Source organism: Crocuta crocuta, unplaced genomic scaffold (genome assembly GCF_008692635.1).
Source record: "Crocuta crocuta isolate KB4526 unplaced genomic scaffold, BGI_CrCroc_1.0 scaffold556, whole genome shotgun sequence".
In the NCBI taxonomy this organism is placed as follows: Eukaryota; Metazoa; Chordata; class Mammalia; order Carnivora; family Hyaenidae; genus Crocuta; species Crocuta crocuta.
In genome coordinates, this window is record NW_027527436.1 from 6178141 (window position 1) to 6197271 (window position 19131).

Sequence of the window (19131 nt, forward strand, 5' to 3'; positions counted from 1 at the left end):
CTGCGCACAGACTACACACAGAACTGGAGAAGAGCAAGTCATCGCGGGCGGTCATTTCCCACAGGGCCCCCTCCTCTGCGGCATCTAAGCACAGGGCACGGGACGGGTGTCGGTCACGTCACAGGCGAACCCCATTTCTGCGGCTGTTATTTGAGGGCTTAACTGCATTTCACCCGGTTGGCATCTTCCTTGATATTTTGCAGAAACTGCCCCCAATAACCCATTTCTCAGCACATGCTAAGCCGGGTGCCCCTAAAACATTCTTCTCTAATGTGACATGTGGACTTGGAAAATCTGTCAGGAGCTCAGAGACTAAGCCCCCGAATTAAAACAGCTCCTCCTGACTGACTTTAATGTCAACCCTCAGGACCATCACCAGCTTATTCAAGAAACTGTGAACCCTCTTGCCCCGTACGTACATCATCTTATGCGGCCACTGAACAGAACTTTTTGTCTGTGGTCTTTAAAGTACTTGAACCACCGTGTTCGCTTTGCTCCGCTGACGGAAATTAAATGTCTTCAAATTCTTAGACTGAACAGCTTGAGGAGGAATAGTATCATTTATTTTGATAAGAATAGAAAACATTCCAAGAAGTATCTCCAGTGTGCCAGGCATGTATTCTGGGCTTCCACTTGGTTATCTTTTATCTGAATCCAGAGTCTCCAGTATCTTACTCATTCTCATCAGATAGTTTTCAGTCATAAAAATTTAAGTGAAAACCGTTTTTGGCGCCAGGTCCCAGGTTAGCAGCTCCACCATATCATCAGGCTAGAGACTCACTCTTATTGGGTCATTAGGAAACCTGAATTTACCAACTTGCCTTTCTGAAGTATTTATGAGTTTTAAGAATTAATGTAGCACCGTCCCCCTTAAGCACAAGGCCAATGCTACCAAAGCAGAGAAAACAATGACTGCTCTTGATTTCTTAGCTGAATAAAATTAGTAATGAACATAGGAAACAACGAAATGTAGAAAGTGTGGGATTCTCTCTGAGCTCTTCTCTAAATCCTCTGTAAACAGTATTAAAAAAAAAAAAAAGTAATCACAAAAGTCCAATTTAAATTTGCTGACCAAATCATGCCCCGCAGCCTCTAAATTGGGATGAATATACATTCACTAAATATTCCAGTGATGAAACTTCTCACTTTACAAGTCAAATAATTTCACACACACATTTATCACACCAAGAAACAAAACTGGTACCTACCCTTCTTCGACATTTAAAGAACCACTCCAGCCAGCAGCAAATTGCATCTCTTCTTTTCCTTTATCACTGTATTTCCATTTTGCTGAAAAAAATTATCATATAAACTAACTATAGCATACTGAAACAGTAATTTATAAATTGAACAGTTTTCCTTTAGAATGAGTACAGAATGCAATTGTTCTACGGTAATGGGTTTGGGTCTCTTTATCGGCAAATATTTTTTAAATTGTGTAAGATTTTTATAAAACTTAACCTAGTCTCCTCACCTGTAGTCTCTCCCCTCCTCCAATTACATCCATCTGATGTCACAGTTCCTGCAGAATAAGTTATCCGTTCATATATACCATCTCATCTGTTTTATTTACAAAATGACTTATCTTCATATGACAGAGAAGACTTTCTATTAGATTTATGCTATACGGGCACCTGGGTGGCTCAGTCGATTAAGTATCCAACTCTTGATTTTGACTCGAGTCTCAAGAACTGTGAGATCGAGCCCTCTGCACTGACATCACAGAACCTGCTTAGGACTGTGTCTCTCCCTCTCTCTGTCCCTCCCTTCCCCCCCAAAAAAGAAATAAATATTAAAAAAAAAAAAAAAAAGACTGGGGCTCCTGGGTGGCTCAGTCAGTTGGGCAGCTGACTTCGGCTCAGGTCATGATCTCACGGTTCATGGGTTCGAGCCCCACATCAGGCTCTGCGGTGACAGCTAGCTCAGAGCCTGGAGGCTGTTTCAGATTCTGTGTCTCCCTCTCTCTCTGACCCTCCCCTGCTCACACTGTCTCTCTCTCTCAGAAATAAATAAAACGTTAAAAAAAATTTTTTTTAAAGAAAAGACTTATGTTTCAGGAGGATAAATCTGCTTTGAGGACCATTCCACAGCCGTTTAATGTATGATCTGACTTTGATCAGTAAGGTTTTTCATATTTTATGTCAGCCTTAATTTCAGTCTTCAGTAAAAATTATGAACTGAAAATTTATGCCCAAAGTGAGAAACTAGAGTCCCATGAGCTTTCAAAGTATAGCTGAAAATCATCTCAATCACATGATCACTAAGAAGGGGCCAGCAGCCTGTTTAGCTCTGCCTGCCCCTTGCAAGAACTGGGCCTTACCCAGTTCTGCCTCTGAAGAGCCACAGAACCACAGCTAAGTATGGGCAGCCAAAAAAGAAAAACAAAGAGGAAACAAACAGAATTGAAAGAAGGAAAGAGAATGAGAAGTACAAAAAGGAAAATAACAAGTATTATACATGAAATATACTATAGAACGCCACTTGGGGCGTGGCTCAGTTGGCTAAGCGTCCAACTTTGGCTCGGGTCATGATCTCACAGTTTGTGGGTTCAAGCCCCATGTCAGGTTCTGTGCTCACAGCTCAGAGCCTGCTTCAGATTTCGTGTCTCTCTCTCTCTTTGCCCCTCCCCTGCTTGTGCTCTGTCTCTCAAAAATAAACATTAAAAAAAAAAGACCACCACCATATAATGCACACAATGTGACATTTTTTTCTTTCTAGCTAATCCATTTCTGTCCTATTCTATGCATTAAAATAAAAGACACTGAAAACAATAGTACTTACGCACTAGAAAAACAGCTTTTTGCTCTCGAGCTATAACCATGAGATCATTGGTCGGAGATAAGGATAAAACACAATCTTGCAGCCAGGACATTTTTTGTGCTTTGCAAGTATTTCCTTCTTCTTCCTGTGGGTAAAATGTCTATTACAGTGACTGTAAAAATACTGAGAGTACTGCATCTCCGCCTGCCCACCTTGAGGAACAAGGGCAAAGAAAAAGGAAAAAGAAATCTCCCTATTTCTTTTTAAAAGTCTCAATAATATTCCTTATCAAAACGTGTCAAAGATGACCAATAATTAAAATATCCACTACAAAGAAATCTCAGTTTTGAATATTAATGCAGGAAGTTTTAACATAAGCACATATAAACTAGCATGACATTCAAAGAATGTGACACAGAGATCATTCCAAGAATGACTGACTGTCAGAAGCTTTAGTGAATAGTCCAATTCCAGAGAGGCAGCTAAGGTAGCTGCAGCTACTCAGCAAAGAAAAAAATTCTCTGATGTTTATGGTTGTAGTAAATGCATTGGATAAATTTGATATTTTCTTCATCTGAATTGAAATATGTTTTCATTTTTTATTGAACAAATTACTTATACAATAATTAAAAAGAGGGAAATCCCCGTGGTTAAGAATTCAAGAGATCTAAAAAGGTCTTGTTTGACAAGTCTCTCTCACACTCTAGTGCTCTGTTTACTATAGAGATGGCCAGTGTCATGAGCGTGTATTCCCAGGGGTGCTGTGTGCACATACGAGCAAAGATATTACTCTCCTTTACCTTCTCTTTCCTTATCAGATAGTAGCACATTACCCACACACTCTTCCTTACTTTACTTTCTCTCTTAAGATATACCTGAGACTTCATTACCATGAAGTTTATTTTTTCAAAGGTTGCACAGTATTCCACTGTGTGGACACACCACAGCTTATTTCACCAGGCCCCGACTGACAGGCATTGGTGATGTCTACACTCTTCCGCTGCTACTAACAATGACATAGTGAATAACTTTACACATTTACCAGTTTGTGTGGGAGTATATTAGCAGGATATATTCCTAGAAGTGAAAGTGCCAGCTAAAAGGTAATACATATTAGTTTGCTATCTAAATTGTGTTCCAGAGAGGTAGTGTTAATTTATAATCTGACCAGCAAGTTCTGAAAGTGCTTGCTTCCCCACAGACTTTTCAAAAGATGCTTTAACTCTGTATCTCCGTCAATGCAACAGATGAAAACTGGTATCTCAGTATACTGCCTTCTTCTTATTAACAAGAAAAGGCATTTTCTCAAATGCTTAAAAGTCTTCTAGGGGTGCCTGGGTGGCTCAGTCGGTTAATCCACCGACTACGGCTCAGGTCAGGATCTCAGAGTTTGGGGGTTCAAGCCCTGCGTCTGGCTCTGTGCTGATAGATCAGAGCCTGGAGCCTGCTTTGGATTCTGTGTCTCCCTCTCTCTCTGTTTTTCCCCAACTTGTGCGCGCGCTCTCTCTCTCTCCAAAATAAACAAACATTAAAAAAAAATGTTTTTTAAAGTCTTCTCTATGAATAATTTGTTTCTTTCCTTTGCAGATTTCCTGCTGGGTTGCTACTCTTTCTCATTGATTTGTATATATTCTTCACATATAAAGAAAATCGGCCTTTTGAACATAAGAGTTGCAATAGTTTTTCCCAGTCAATGTGGTAGTTTAATTTGTCCATGTAGACATTTGTCAGTGTTATGTAGCTAAATTATCGACCTATTCTTTTTGGTTTCTAAGCTTTAAAAGCTCTACTCAACGTCTGCCAGCAACTCTTAGCCTGAACTAATCAGGAGGATGGGGAGAAAGGGGACGAGATGTAGGCTGTTTGTTCTTTCTCTTTTCTGAATTTACACATTTATGCTTTTTTAAAACTTAGCAAATAGGAGCCACATAGATTTGGAAGTTCTTCTTGTGCAGGGTGAACAACCTAAGGAGAATGTGCTCCTGAAGGAGGGGGAGAGAGGAACACTGGAAAAGTTCTCTTTCTCTAAGGACTTCTGCTGCCCAGCTGGCTGTTCTTCAGGTGTACTTTTCTATATATAAATTAGGGAGAAAATTCATCCCTGAAAGATGAAAGTAACAAAGTAAAGGTTAGTTGCAGCTCACCTCTCTCTGGGCCTATAACGGCTTCTGTAGAAAACGGTCTCTGTTTAGCCAGGACCCCTCGGGGCGGCCCAGCTGTAAGCTGAAGGCAGCCCTGCCCTGGGGTTCCCTCCCCAATAACTGAGATTCCGACTCTACCAACTTCGAGGCGCAGGACTTTGCAAGCAACTGGAGGATCTCACCTTCAGACACGCCACTAGAAGCAGGGTGAGTCACACGGGGACGTTTAGGTGCTACGGTAAGAGATGAGGGGTGCCTGGAACTGACTTTAAAATTTCCATCTCAGTGCAATAAAAAAGAATGAAAACATTGCTCCAGAAATGTGATCCAGTCCTAATTTTGGCAAGTTCTATATAAACTGGTTTCTTCCTTTTATCACAGTTCCAAAATGATGTTCAAACAACAGATCCTGAAAATTTTCTCAAAGTTACTTTTCACTAAAGCACGTTAGGGGCACCTAGGTGGCTCAGTCAGTTATGATTCTTTTTTTTTTAATTTTTTTTTTAATAGTTTATTGTCAAGTTGGTTTCCATATAACACCCTGTTGCTCATCCCCACAAGTGCCCTCCTCCATGCCCATCACCCCTCTTCCTCTCCCCCCACCCGCATCTGCCCTCAGTTTGTTCTCAGCATTCAAGAGTCTCTCATGGTTTGCCTCCCTCCCTCTCCCCCACTAGTTTTCCCCTTCTTCTCCCACATCGTCCTCTGTTAAATTCCTCCTAATCCACCTATATGTGCAAATATATGGTATTTGTCCTTCTCTGCCAGTCAGTTATGATTCTTAATTTCAGCTCAGGTTACGATCTCACAGTTCAGGAGATTGAGCTCCGCATTGGGCTCTGTGCTGCAGTGCAGAGCCTGCTTCAGATTCTCTTTCTGCCCCTCCCTGGGGCATGTGCATATGCGCGGGCTCTCTCTCTCAAAACAAACGTTCTTTTTAAAAGCACATTATTTATTTTTAATGTTTATTTATTTTGAAAGAGAGAAAGAGAGAGAGAGAGAGAATGAGCCTGCGGTGCTGGGGGAGGGGGGGAGGGACAGAGAGAGGGAGAGAGAGAAGAGAGAATCCCAAGCAGGCTCCAGCTGTCAGAGCCCAACATGGGACTCTCTCTCACAAACCAGGATATCATGACCTGAGCTGAAATCAAGAGTCAGCTTGATTCAAGGCTGACTCAGCCACCCGGAGCCCCCAAACCACATTATTTCAGTGTTTCCGTCCTAGGTTTTCAAAATAATGCCACCAGCAAGGATTAGATCTAAATGTTGGTATTTGCTGAAAAGACAAGGAGTAAAAGAAATTCAAAGATGGAAGGATTTAAAGGCTAACTGGTTCAAACCGTCATTTTATAATAAAGAAAACAGTCTCTGGGAGGAGCAGACGCCCTGTCAGAGCCCAAACTAGAACTCAGCCTCCTGACATTTAATCCAGATGGACATCCCAGTCCATCGCTTGCCTGCTTATCCTGGGGTACAGCTGGAACGGCTAAGGAGACGCTCTTCTCCCCAGATCTGACTCTGCTCTCATAGTCAACGAAAGCCTTTTCTCAAATGATTACTATTACATATCACTTTATCCCAGGCCAACCTTCCCATGGTTTCTGAACCGATCTGGAACCACCAGATAGTACGTGAACACGTGAGCCCGTGTACCCCAGAGACATCTCTCTAGGCCCTCCTTCAAAACCACCTCCCCTCTCTTTTCTGTCTGTCCGTGCCCAGTACCAGGTCCTATCCTTCCATCCTGTTCTTTTGCCTTCTCTCAAACTAACTGCAATGAAAAGCCTTACTATTCTCCGCTGCCTATTTATTCTGTGATGGTATTTCTCCCACTCTACACTCCAAGCCTTCTCACTGGCCAAGCCTGTGCCTGAGAGGACCCCTCAAGTCCACACGTCACACAGCCCACTGACACACAGACGAGTGGATGACGGCATTCCCAAGCCTCCTTTCTTATGTCTACAAAGATACTGGAATAACCCAGAATCACTCCTGCACATGAAACTTTACAGCAACGAGCAACTGATTCAAAGCTAGTATCCTTAAGTAGTATCCTCAGTAATGTTTTCCCTTAAATAGTTCAAGATTCTGGCTGATACACCATACCCATGGAAAATACAAGTTAGAGAGATGTAAGAAGGGACAAAATGCTACCCTCTTACTTGAGCCTAGAGCTCAGCTCTGTCTGCCACCGTCCCAGCAAACGGTCCAGCGGCCCCAGAAGCAAGCATGATCTCTGCCCCCCAAGAACTAACCCAGATGAAAGCTTGGGAAACATACCACTTACTTGGAAGCCAATTCAGAGAAACTATGCCACTGGTTACCTGCCTCACCCTGCTTCGCCATCTCATCAATGTGCCTCTCTGGTATTATGAAGCCAGGAAAAGAAACTTCATGTGAATTAGTCTAGTTTCAGGCATTTCAAACATTTTCAGGTTTTACTGCAAGAGGGAGAAAACCATGCTCTGTCACTCTTCACTGCATTTTCTTTTCTATGTCCTCTCTACCTCTCCAGCTTTCTTTGTGACACAGATCCCCCCTGTTTGCCAGGGCAGAGCGGGGCATGTAAAGCAGGAGTTCCACATTCTAAAAACTGGTTAGAAACTACTATCGTATGATTACATTATGTTACATTACAGTATCATCATTAGGGTTTGCCATGCCCTAAAATTCTAGATCTCAAGTCTTGCTGCTCGGGCATGCTGCTAGCTTGTCATGAAATGCACGGCAGTGAGCTCGTAGTACAAGTTCAATGGCTCCTGGATGCGCGGTCACACGGGGCGGGGGTGGGGGGGGTGTGTGAGGAGCAGCTCCACCTACAGAACCACAAGCTCCTGGTCACGTGTCCTTCCAAAGACATTCTTTGTGCCTGAGACACAGTATTCAATGTAGCGGACTGAAGATTAAAGCCTCTAATGACAGTAAGCAAAAATAAATCATATCCTTAAAATTACCAACAGAGGTACGGATGTGTTATTTCTTCATAACTAGTTGCTTCTCCATAAACTTAACTGGCTATTTATTTTGCCAAACAGTGTAAACTGTGCCAGCATATTAGGAAGTAAATCTAAGAACTGAAAACCACCACAAGGGCGGGAGAAGAAACCTCATGTAAATAAAATTTCTTTCAATAAACCCTCAACCTCAAAAAGAAAACAGCCAATCTCCAGGTCACTCGGGATGGCACATCAGCAACGAACATGCAATCTACAAGGGCAAATACAGAAGGATGGAAAAGTACGTGTCCTGAACTGCTCTACGATGTCTGCTGGGCTGCACCCAAGCAGGGTGGTGTGTCGAAATCAGGTCACAGCACTGTGACATCTCCTCCCACGATAAAGGAATCTTTCCGCACTGTCCTGAGTAGAGGCCAGCGGGCTTATCAAGGAGTTTGACACTGGTGTGGTTTGAGATCCGGTCACCCAGCTCCAGGAAAGCGAGCAGGCATGGTACTGGTTATTCGGAAGATGTTCACTGCAATGTTTGCCAAACACTCAGGAGCCAGAATTGAGGACACGGGCAGTTACTGGAGGAGTTTCTAAGCAGGGAAGCGAGCTGGTCAGATCTGCACTCTTTCTCAAGTGTGCACATATTTTGAACTTTAAGAAAAAACCTTCAAGGGGCGCCTGGGTGGCTTAGTTGGTTAAGCGTCCGACTTTCGCTTAGGTCATGATCTCGCGGTTCGTGGGTTCGAGCCCCGCGTCGGGCTCTGTGCTGACTGCCAGCTCAGAGCCTGGAGCCTGTTTCAGTCTGTGACTCCTTCTCTCTCTGACCCTCCCCTGCTCACGCTGTCTCTCTCTCTCTCAAAAATAAATAAAATATTAAAAAAAAAGAAAAAACCTTCAAGATGTAAGGCAGATATAAAGATGATTAGCATTCGCTTATGAAAGGGGGAAAAAAGAACAAGCAAAAACTAAATGTCCCTCGAAAGGAGTATGGTTAAAGGAATCTCGGTACATGTACACATGAGATATTCAGTATTACTTTAAAAGAACTAGATGATTTATATCGGCAGATACAGAAAAACCTCCAAATCACGTTAACTGGAAAAACAAAGAGGTAGAACACGAAACCCACAAAGACTTTCCAGTAAGACAGAAATAAACAATGGGCGCCTGGGTGGCTTAGTCGGCTGAGCATCTGACTCGATTTCAGCTCATGTCAAGATTTCATGGCTTGTGGGTTCCAGTCCTGCATCAGGCTCTGCACTGACAGTAGGGAACTTGCTTGGGATTCTCTCTCCTCTCTCTCTCTCTGCCCCTCCTCCACTAGCACTCTCTCTTTCAAAATAAATAAATGAACTTTAAAAAAGAGAGAGAGAGGAATAAACAGATGAATTTTACCCTTATTCTCCCCAGTGCCCTCAACCCCACTACAAACAGCAGTTACAGAGTTTGTGTAAAGGCAAAGACTCGGAAGAGCAAAATGAATGAGGGGAGAAAACCTGCTAGAAAGCACAAGGGCACGTGCCATCAGATTTCACAATCCCTAGAACTGCCCGCAGGCTTAGGAACCAGTACCAGGTCCCTCAGGAAAGGAGGGCAAAGGTGTGGCTCAAATCTGGAGGCCTGGTTGAAAGTGTGTTTGAGCAGCAGTTATGTTTCCCGACCCCTCCCCCCACCGCCTGGGCAGATCACTGTCCCACCCTGCCCCACAGAGGACCACGGACCAAGGGCCCATCACTAAGCCAAGCTACCCTCAGGAACGGCTGAGGAGTGCAGATCTGAAATGAAATTAACAACTATAAGCAAGAGAAGGAGAACTGGTGGCTGGCTGCGACGGGGAGACTAAAGAGAGATCTCCCTCAGACATTCAGCCGTAAGTAATGCCACCAAGTCAGAGCCTGGATTACTTGTTGGTCTGTGACCAAAGACTGAGAACAACTTACATCCACCTTTCTTTATTGGCAAATAATCTTTTAGCGGCACTTTTCACACTAGCAGACCAATTCACCAGAATCTACTAAAAACAAATTAATGGCCACACCGATCAAAAGTTCTGAAGCCCCCCAAAGAGGCAAGATTTTAGAAATAGGCAGGAGGAAGTGCAGAAAGAAGGACTGAATTACACTGAGAGCCATGGGCTAGACCAATGTTTCTGAACTTTAGAACAACTGACATTTGGGGCTGGAAAATTCTTTTAGACTGCTGTCCTGTGTACTGTAAGGTGCTTAGCAGCGTCCCTGACCTCTACCCACTTAGATGCACCTTCTCCCCAGTTGGGACAGCCCCAAATTTCTCTAAACAGTGCCAAATGTCTCCCAAGGGGACAAAATCACCTCCCATTGAGAATCACTAGGCTAGACTGAGCTTGTAATAACGTTAACAGGAAGGTCCCTGGCAAAAGGAGTGTTTCTAAGAGTCAAACGCCAGCATCTCAAGGAGAGCTCACCTGAGGAAGGAGAATCTCTGTAGCCATTTCCTCTTTTGCACAAGAACCTAAAACATAACCTTGGTATAACTTGGCTGCTCTCCTTTGTCTGAGGCCAATCTGGTGCTTAGGTCTCTTATGTGGTTAGGTGACTCCAGAGTCTAATGACACTAAAATAAGGCAAAATGTTTTCCAGTATTATTACAGATTATTAATGTTCTAAGAATCTCTAATCAGGTCATGCTATATCCTATTTCTCAGCCTATAAACAAACATTTCTCTGGGGCCCCCTCTCTGGCTAGGATGCTTTCATTCCTTGTTAATCTGCTAAATCTAATTGCCTCTGTAAACTGCTCTCTACCAGTTTCTGTAAAACAGATGGAGCACGTTCCAAAGTGTCTTCTGAATGGAAATTTTCCATGTGTCCTGCCTTAACTGAAGGTCTCAACCCAGAACTTTCGGTGCTTCCTGTAACTACTGCCGTGCAAAATCCTTGATTCTCCATTTCCTCCCCTTTGGACTCAAAGGGAAGCTCATTAAATCTGCCTTAAAATTAAACCTTGTCAAGCTTCTTCCTTAACTGCCTTGATCTCTATTATTGCATGAGGCTGAGCAAAATACCCGCGGCCTCTGGTCACTTTTTCCCCAAAGCAAACAACTTTCAATGCAAACTAAAAGCCCTTGTAACCACACTGTAAAAAATACAGCAAAGTATTTACTATTAGAGGATCATTCACTGGTAGATGTTATAGTACAACTACCTTCTTTTCCAAATTTCTCCAAGCAAGACATTATCCCTCATGATGCCCACTTAAAATTTAGTACAGAAGAATCTCCTTTCGCCTTTTTTTTTTCCCCATGTTGAAAGCCAGTTCTGTTTGCCTTTTCAATTCCTTAGTGGATTTACTTTGGGCATGTAGGAATCCCTTACCCTTACTTTTTGCACCTGTACCCAAAGAGTTATTTGGGGCATTTCTACAGACTGAATTGTGTCCTCTCAAAATTCCTATGTTGAAGTCCTAATCCCTAACTGGACCGTTATCTGGAGATGGGGCCTTTAAGGGGGTAACTAAGGTTAAATGAGACCATAGGTCTCTCTTAATCTGACAGACTGGTTATCCCTGTAAGAGGATGGGACGCCAGAACTCACTGCTCTCTATTCGCACACAGAGGAAAGGCCACGTGGGGACACGGTGAGAAGGCGGCTGTGTGCAAGCCAGGAAGAGGCATCTCACCAGAAGCCGACTCTGACAGCACCTTGATCTTGAACTCCTAGCTTTCAGAACTGTGAGAAAATACATTTCTTTTAAGACCCCGAGTCTGTGGTATTGGCAGCCAAGGAGACTCACGCAGGCATGAAATGCCCACAGGAGAAAGAGGCGTGTCCTCTTTTCCAACAGAAGCCGTCCTTCAAGTTCCGAAGCCCCCGTGTCATGGATGTGTACCCTCCTGAACGTGGTGGCTCCGCTGACAGAGGTGTTAGAATATGCCCTCCTGGCTGAGCTCTTATCACAGCGGACGCCTCAGAGCCACAGGAAGCTGAAGAGGCTTCCCCGTCCTTAAAGAGCTGTGTCCACACTGGTGCCCAAGCTTTCTGCTTACAGGAACCCTTCACTCTCTTCTGCCATAAAAATAAGAAACTACTCTCAAAGAGCTGACGGACTTGTGGAGATTGAAAGCACCCTGAAGTTTTTACAGTTTTCGGCTGGATGCACTAGCAGGCAGCTGGCCTCCAGGCCGGCGTTCGGTGGTGGTGGCGGCGGCGGTGGCAGCGGCTGTGCTTTACCCTTAGCCACCCCCCACCTGTGGTTCATGTGCACCCCACCGCAGCCCCCCCAAAGACCAAACCACAGCACCCCTCCAATGTCAGACCGCTCTCCTCTGCTGGTCATAATGACCACAACCCAGTGGTGGGGAACTCCGTCATTGTTTTCACAGTTACAGCACCTTGACGCAGCCATAAATTCAATGCAAGACTTTTCTCTTGTTCCAACACTGGTCTCAACTTCAATGTGGACAAGACCTACCAGTGAGACTCTCAGGAAAGGCGGGTTTTGAGTCTGCTGTCTGTTCCTTTTTTTAATTTTTGTTATATATTTGCTTATTTGAGAGAGAGAGAGAGAGAGAGGGAGGGGCAGAGAGAGAGAATCCCAAGCAGGCCTGGTGTTATCAGCGCAGAGCCCGAGGTGGGGCTGGGTCCCACAAACCACTGAGATCAGGACCTGGTCTGAAATCGGGAGTCAGTCGCTTGATCAAGTGAGCCACCCAGGAGCCCCTTGCTGTCTGTTCCTAACAAGAGATATAGAAAGTTCCTTCTCCATTCTGACAAGATGGCCACCTCTCTTGCCTTGACTAGAGCATACGATTCATACATTTGCCAAAATTTATTCTGATTCTTGTTACGCCTCTAAAGCTGGCTATGCCTTCGGAATTGTTCATGATCTTAGTTAGACAGTAGCAGAAATAACCGAAGTCTCTTACCTCAGCTGAGTTAACATTTCTAATAGCTCTAGTATCAAACACTTTGCTCAGCAAAACCTCAAAACGATGTCATGCATGGACAGTTCTAGACGATGCCGCAGTGTAAGGCAGCAGTCATACATACCCTTTCCCCTGGCCATACTGCCATTTTGTTCTCACTACCAAACATCTCCCTGAACAAAGGTGCGGTCTTATTTTGAGGACAGGATCCGAATTCAAAACAGCTCTCTTAAATAGAACAGGATCGTTTTAACACCCAGGAAGCATCTCAATATCACTATCCTGGCCACTTCTGTTGTCATTCAAATACCTTCTCGTTTGCCATGTATATAAGACCATGACAAAGCACAAGGGTTCAAAGGCGGAAAATGAGAGCAGTTAGGAATGATCTGTACACCCAAAATGGTTGTCAATTGTTTCACTGGCCGTGTATGTCAAACCCGCTGTGTGAGCAAATCAATTAAGACAAAGCAAACAAGCTACTGTCATCCACAAGGGCCATTTGTAAACATCCAAATCTTACCCAAATGAAGACATGTGCTACACATAAGTTAATGTGTTTTAGACTGAGTAATTTCAGCTTTTCACTGAAACAGTTAAAAGAAGTTTTATTCCTAAATTTCGGATAGCCTTACCAATAAAGAGAGGGTGGCACACCTTAACAGATGCAAAGAAAGTATATTAAAATATACACACTCTAACTAGGCGATCATTGTCCACATCACCTAGCATCAACTTGGAACAGTGGCACATCAAAATAAAGTACTATAATATAAACCGGCCCATGGCTTAAATGAGTATGAGAGGCACAACTAATTAAAAGACTCGCTACAATTTATTCCACAGAGCAGCAAAGGTGAGCTTTCTAAATCAGAAATAGATAGTGTGATCATTATTCTAAATGATCACATTTAGAATAAACTCCAGGGCTGCCTGGGTGGCTCAGTCAGTTAAGCATTCAACTTCAGCTCTGGTCATGATCTCAGAGTTCATGAGTTTGAGCCCCGTGTCGGACTCTCTGCAGTCAGTCAGCAGAGAGCCCGCTTTGGATCCTCTGCCCCTCTCTGTCTCTGCCACTCCCTCACTCACACTTTGTCTCCCAAAATAAACATTAAAATGAAAATAAACTCCACAGGACATCTGGATGGCTCAGTCAGTAAAACGTCTGACTTTGGCTCAGGTCATGATCTTGCAGTTTAAAAGTCTGAGCCCCTGCATCGGCCTCTGTGCTGACAGCTCAGAGCCTGGAGCCTGCTTCAGATTCTGTGTCTCCTTCTCTCTCTGCTCCTCTCCTGCTCATGCTTGCTCGCTCGTGCTCTCTCAAAATAAATAAACATTTAAAAAGATTTTAATAAAAAACAAACTCCAAATTCGTAAAGGCTGACATCAGGACTACTGTAGCTTCCATCATTTTCTACTCTGGTATACTATAATGCCACGAGGAAGTGCACACTCAGGGAAGGCACACTGTTACAGGAGCCAAAAAGCAGGGATACGACACACTATCAGTAAACTAACCCCCTTAATACTATCAGAGAAAACGGAACACACAACTCTCCAACTGTATCATTCAAAAGTCAAAATCCATTCCAGAAAGAACCGACTATAGGTCTGTAAGTAAATGCCGTAACTCAGTAGCAGCACCATTTCAGGTGTTTAACAATAACTGTCCCAATGGAACCTCCCCGGAGAACATAAGCGCGTGTGTCCACTTTAACGTGCAATGTCTGTGAGGTTTATTCCAGAAAACCTCAAACTTACTCAGAAGCCTGTCGTATTACTCACAATAGTCTCTCAGCTATAGGTTTCTAGAAAACAAATACGGAATATACCTAACACCACAAGCAAAGTGGCTGTCAGCTATACTGCCTCTTTCTGAGAAATTTCTCAGAGCACATCTATCTCCTCCTGAGAGGTTTACTCACAGAGTTGTGCAGAGCCTCCAATCTTTTTTTCTTTTTTAAATCTTTGTAACGATACAAATAACAGCCATGAAACAGCATGGATCGTGAGTAAGCAGAAGCCAGCTAGTCTTGGTAAAGACAGGGAAAGACCAGAGCTGAGGGCCCATGATGACACAGCACCAGAGAGGCGAGGAACAAGGTGTTTGTTTGCTGAAGCAATGGTGTAACCAAGTCCCTGGAGCCACATTACATCCTATCCAGAACATTCCATTGCCCCAGAAGGCCTTCCGAGATGAGTTACGGTTCTTAATCTCCCCACGGAGCTGTTCTATAAATCTGCAAGACATTAGTATGCTCCCACAACACAACGCTCTTCCATTTCGCCCTCAAACCTCTTCTTTTAAGTTTTCCCCACCATCCATCCAGCTGCTCAAGCCAAATACCTGGGAGGGTTTAAAAAAAAAAAAAAAAAAAAAAAAAAAAAACACCTTATTGTGGATATTTTCAAACACCGACAAAAATGAAGACACTGGTACCCATTACTGAGCTTTACCGAGTACCAATGCCCGGTCAAGTACGTTTTATCTGCCCGATGTCACATCCCAGATCAAAGTTAATCCTTGATTTTTTTTTTTCCCTTTCATCCCTCACAACTTGGAGGAAAGTCTTGTCATGATTTCTAAATGTATCCTGAAGCCACCACTTTCGCATTTTCACTAACATCACCCTCATGGAAGCCATCACCACTTCTCAAATACGCTTCCACAACAGCCTCCCAGCTGCTCTCCCTGCCTTGATTTGTGCTCCCTACTTCAACTTATCCCCCAAAGCAGCCAAGATGAATTTTAAAAACGAGAAATCACCTATGTGTGGTTTCCTATCGCATTTAGAATAAACTCCAAATTCACAAAGCCTTGCATTAAGCCTGCTGACCGTTCTGACCCCAATCACACAGCCTCTCAGTCCTGCTAAGCCACAGTGGCCTCCTTATGTTCTCCAAAGTCCAAGCCGAGTCCTGCCACAGGGCCTCTGCACAAGCTGTTGCCCTGGCCTGCAATGCTCTTCTCCAGATCTTCACCTCGCTGACTCCCTGTTGTCTTTTAGACCTCAGCTTAAACGTGGCATCCTCTAAAAAGCATTCCTAGGCCACCCAAGCTAGAGTAGTCACTTGATCACTTACTATCACAACTCCATTTGAATTGCCTCCATAACTCTGATGACCACCATTTGATACTTTTATCTATCTTTTTGAAAAAAATTTTCTCTCCCCATTAGAGGGTAAGCTGCTAGAACAGGGATGATAAGAAGACCTACCCAATATGTTCATTCTTCTTTCTTCATAAGAAATTCTAATTTCGTCCACGTATCAACTCCTGCCCTGTGCCGTTATGGGCCACAGGAGAAGCTGACCCTTTTATCCTCCAACTTAAAGGAATGGTATGACTGACTGATGAAAAATCTCCTATCCCCCGCCAATGACTATTTCAAAAACGAGTGTCTGGCCTTATTCTGGCCAAGAATATACAAGCAAGGCTCACTAGAGGTTTCTAAAAAAGTTGTTCCCTGCTCCTGTAAGAGTCATAGAAGGCCCCGGTCTTTTTCTCCCTCTGGTCATGAATCAACAAACATGGTGCCATACTCCATCTATGAGAAAAACAATCTTTAGGATGAAGTCAGTACTGTGTATGCAGAGTAGACAGAAGGAAAGACCTTAAGTCCTTGATGATAGTTGAATCTCCTGATCAACCAACCTATGAGTCCAGACTACCTCTGACTTCCTTCTATATGAGCTAATGAATCTCCTTGTTATTTAAGCCAGTTTAGGTTAGATTTTCTACTACTGATAGATGAAAATACATCCAGGGACTTCCTCTACCTTACTCATTGCTATATTTCCAGCACCTAGAAAAATGCCTAGATTATGGGGGGCACTTAACAGATATGAATTGAATAAGTGGAGATGTCTAAAATAATAACTTATGAAGGAGAAAGAATCCTAAAACAGTTATTCCATTCAGCCTGCTTAGCTGTAAAGTCATTAAATCCTTAAAAAAGGTATCCACTTGGGGCACCTAGGTGGCTCAGTCAGTTAAGCATCTGACTCTCGATCTCAGCTCAAGTCATGATCTCACAGTTCATGAGATCAAGCCCCCCCCCCCCCCCCCCCATCAGGCTCATGCTGACAGCATGGAGCCTGATTGGGATTCTCTCTCCCTCCCCTGGGGAGGGACATGCTCTCTCTCTCTCTCAAAATAAGTAAATAAACCTTAAAAATAAAAATATCTACTTAAGTACTATTAAGTAAGCATAAAGATGTCCTTGGCAAAGGTTTTAAAATGTCAACCTACCACTGCAATGTGTCACCATCATTACAAAAGGAAAATGCTACTTTCAACACACATGCATGTGTTTATAAAGACTTACAGGTTCCTGGGGTTCTGTTTCTTCCCATGCGCCCCAGCCATCATCTTCCCAGCTTGATGATTTACCTAATATTAAAAAAGATGAAAAGTGCTTACATGAAATAAAGAGTGTAAAAACATTTTAAAAAACATTTTTCTAAACATAATAGAACACATGATATATAAATATTATATAAATAAAATGTTGGCATTAAGGAAGAAAGAGGTAAACCATACAATGGCAAAATTTTGCTGTATGTAACAATACTTAGAAATAATTAGGAATAAAAATTTTGCTGTATGTAACAATAATCTGGAAATTCGGGCTGAATTTCCAAATCTATGTAAAACAGTGCAACTTATTTGGATTATTAGACAGTGGATATCAAGTTTATCCACATTTAAACCAAACCACAAAGGTGAATTTTAAAAACCTTTAAAATCACAAATATTTGTTGCTCAGACATGAGACAAATTAAATCTATAGTGACAGAAAGCACACCTAAAATTTCACACAGATACCTTAATGTAACGTTTTTTTTTATAAAACAAAGTATCAATGAAAAAAACCCTGAATTTGAAAGGAGAGGTCTATGATTTCTGATATTTTCTGACACTCTGATTTCTCTCACATGAGAACATCTGCTCAGATTAAAATAGGATGTTAAAGAAACACCACAACAAGGAATTAAAATCTCAGAAACGGTATGAAGAGCATGAACTCTTACATGGTTCATGTTACTTGCTTTTACATAATTATCTTTGAATTTATCTCTTATATCACATCAGAAGAAACAAAATTACTATTTTTTTTTTAATTTTTATTTATTTCTAGGAGAGAGAGAGATAGACAGCGTGAACAGGGGAGGGTCAGAGAGAGAAGGAGACACAGACTCTGAAACAGGCTCCAGGCTCTGAGCTGGCAGTCAGCACAGAGCCCAACACGGGGCTTGAACCCACGAACCGCAAGATCATGACCTAAGCGAAAGTTGGACGCTTAACCGACTAAGCCACCCAGGCGCCCCCAAAATTACTGTTTTGAGCAACTACTCTGAGATAAACATTAGATATTTTATATATGTGACCTCAAACTAAATTAAAAAACAGATAAAGTTCAAAGAAAATGTGAGAAGAGCAGGCAGTTGCAGAGCTATAAATTTAGGCCCCAGAATCAGATTGCCTTGGTTCACATCCTGGATCTAGTACTTACCAGCAAGTTAGCCCATATCTGTAAACTTTACTTGTCTCCAGAAAGGCATAGAAAACAGAAGTGCTTACATGTAACAGGGTTGTTATAGGGATTTAAATCAGATGGCATACTAAAGTCCTCAGTGCCTGACACACAATATGTTCTCAAGGCTAATCATCAAGATTTAGTCATTAAAATACTACAAAATATAAATAAAATATTGTATTTAAACCAATCAAGCTTCAGATTTCTAGGGAAGAATCATTTTAAAAGATGGGGCTAAACTGGATACCTAGGACGCTTACAGTAGGAAGGACACATCTATAACATCCAATTATACATAAAGTTTTAAAAGTTGCTAAGCTCAATTACATATAGATGGTAAGAAAGCAACGGTCTGGTGCCTGGAATCATGGCTCAATTAGCTTTGTGATAATACTCTCCTCTTTGGTACTAAAATACCAGGTAACTACTTCCTAATATGCCAAGCACATTCCTAGCCATATTTTAAGTCCTAAAGCAGTGCTTTCATTTGATTAACACTGTACGGCTTATAGAAGATTTCCATATACACGTCAAATAAAGAACAAGTGCTCTGATAAACACCATGTGCGTGTGCCATGCCCTGGACTGGGAACGGAGAAAAATTCAAACATATTCCTTGTCCTTAGAGAATTTGTGATCTAATGCAGCAGACAAACACATAACTATAGTGCATGGTGAGTGCTGTAACAATTACTTACTATAAAAAGAGGAGACAGTGAGAGAGAAATGACAAAATTCAGGGAGGAGTCATCATAAACTAAGTCTTTCAAAAGCAGCCAGGAACTTTTCAAATATACTTGAAAAAAAGGTCAATATGAGCAAAGGCAAAAAGAGGCAATTCA

General features: G+C 42.6%; 1 protein-coding gene across 1 annotated transcript in view; it reads right to left on the reverse strand.

Annotated features, from left to right (window-relative positions):
* Positions 1-19131, reverse strand: part of RAB3GAP2 (RAB3 GTPase activating non-catalytic protein subunit 2) — a 95341-nt gene that overhangs the window by 60065 nt on the left and 16145 nt on the right. The window contains exons 2-4 of the mRNA XM_077759817.1: positions 17078-17142; positions 2782-2905; positions 1209-1290 (exon numbers count right to left, since the gene is read on the reverse strand). Of these exons, the coding sequence (XP_077615943.1) occupies positions 1209-1290; positions 2782-2905; positions 17078-17142 (271 nt within the window). The remainder of the gene's footprint in view (positions 1-1208; positions 1291-2781; positions 2906-17077; positions 17143-19131) is intronic.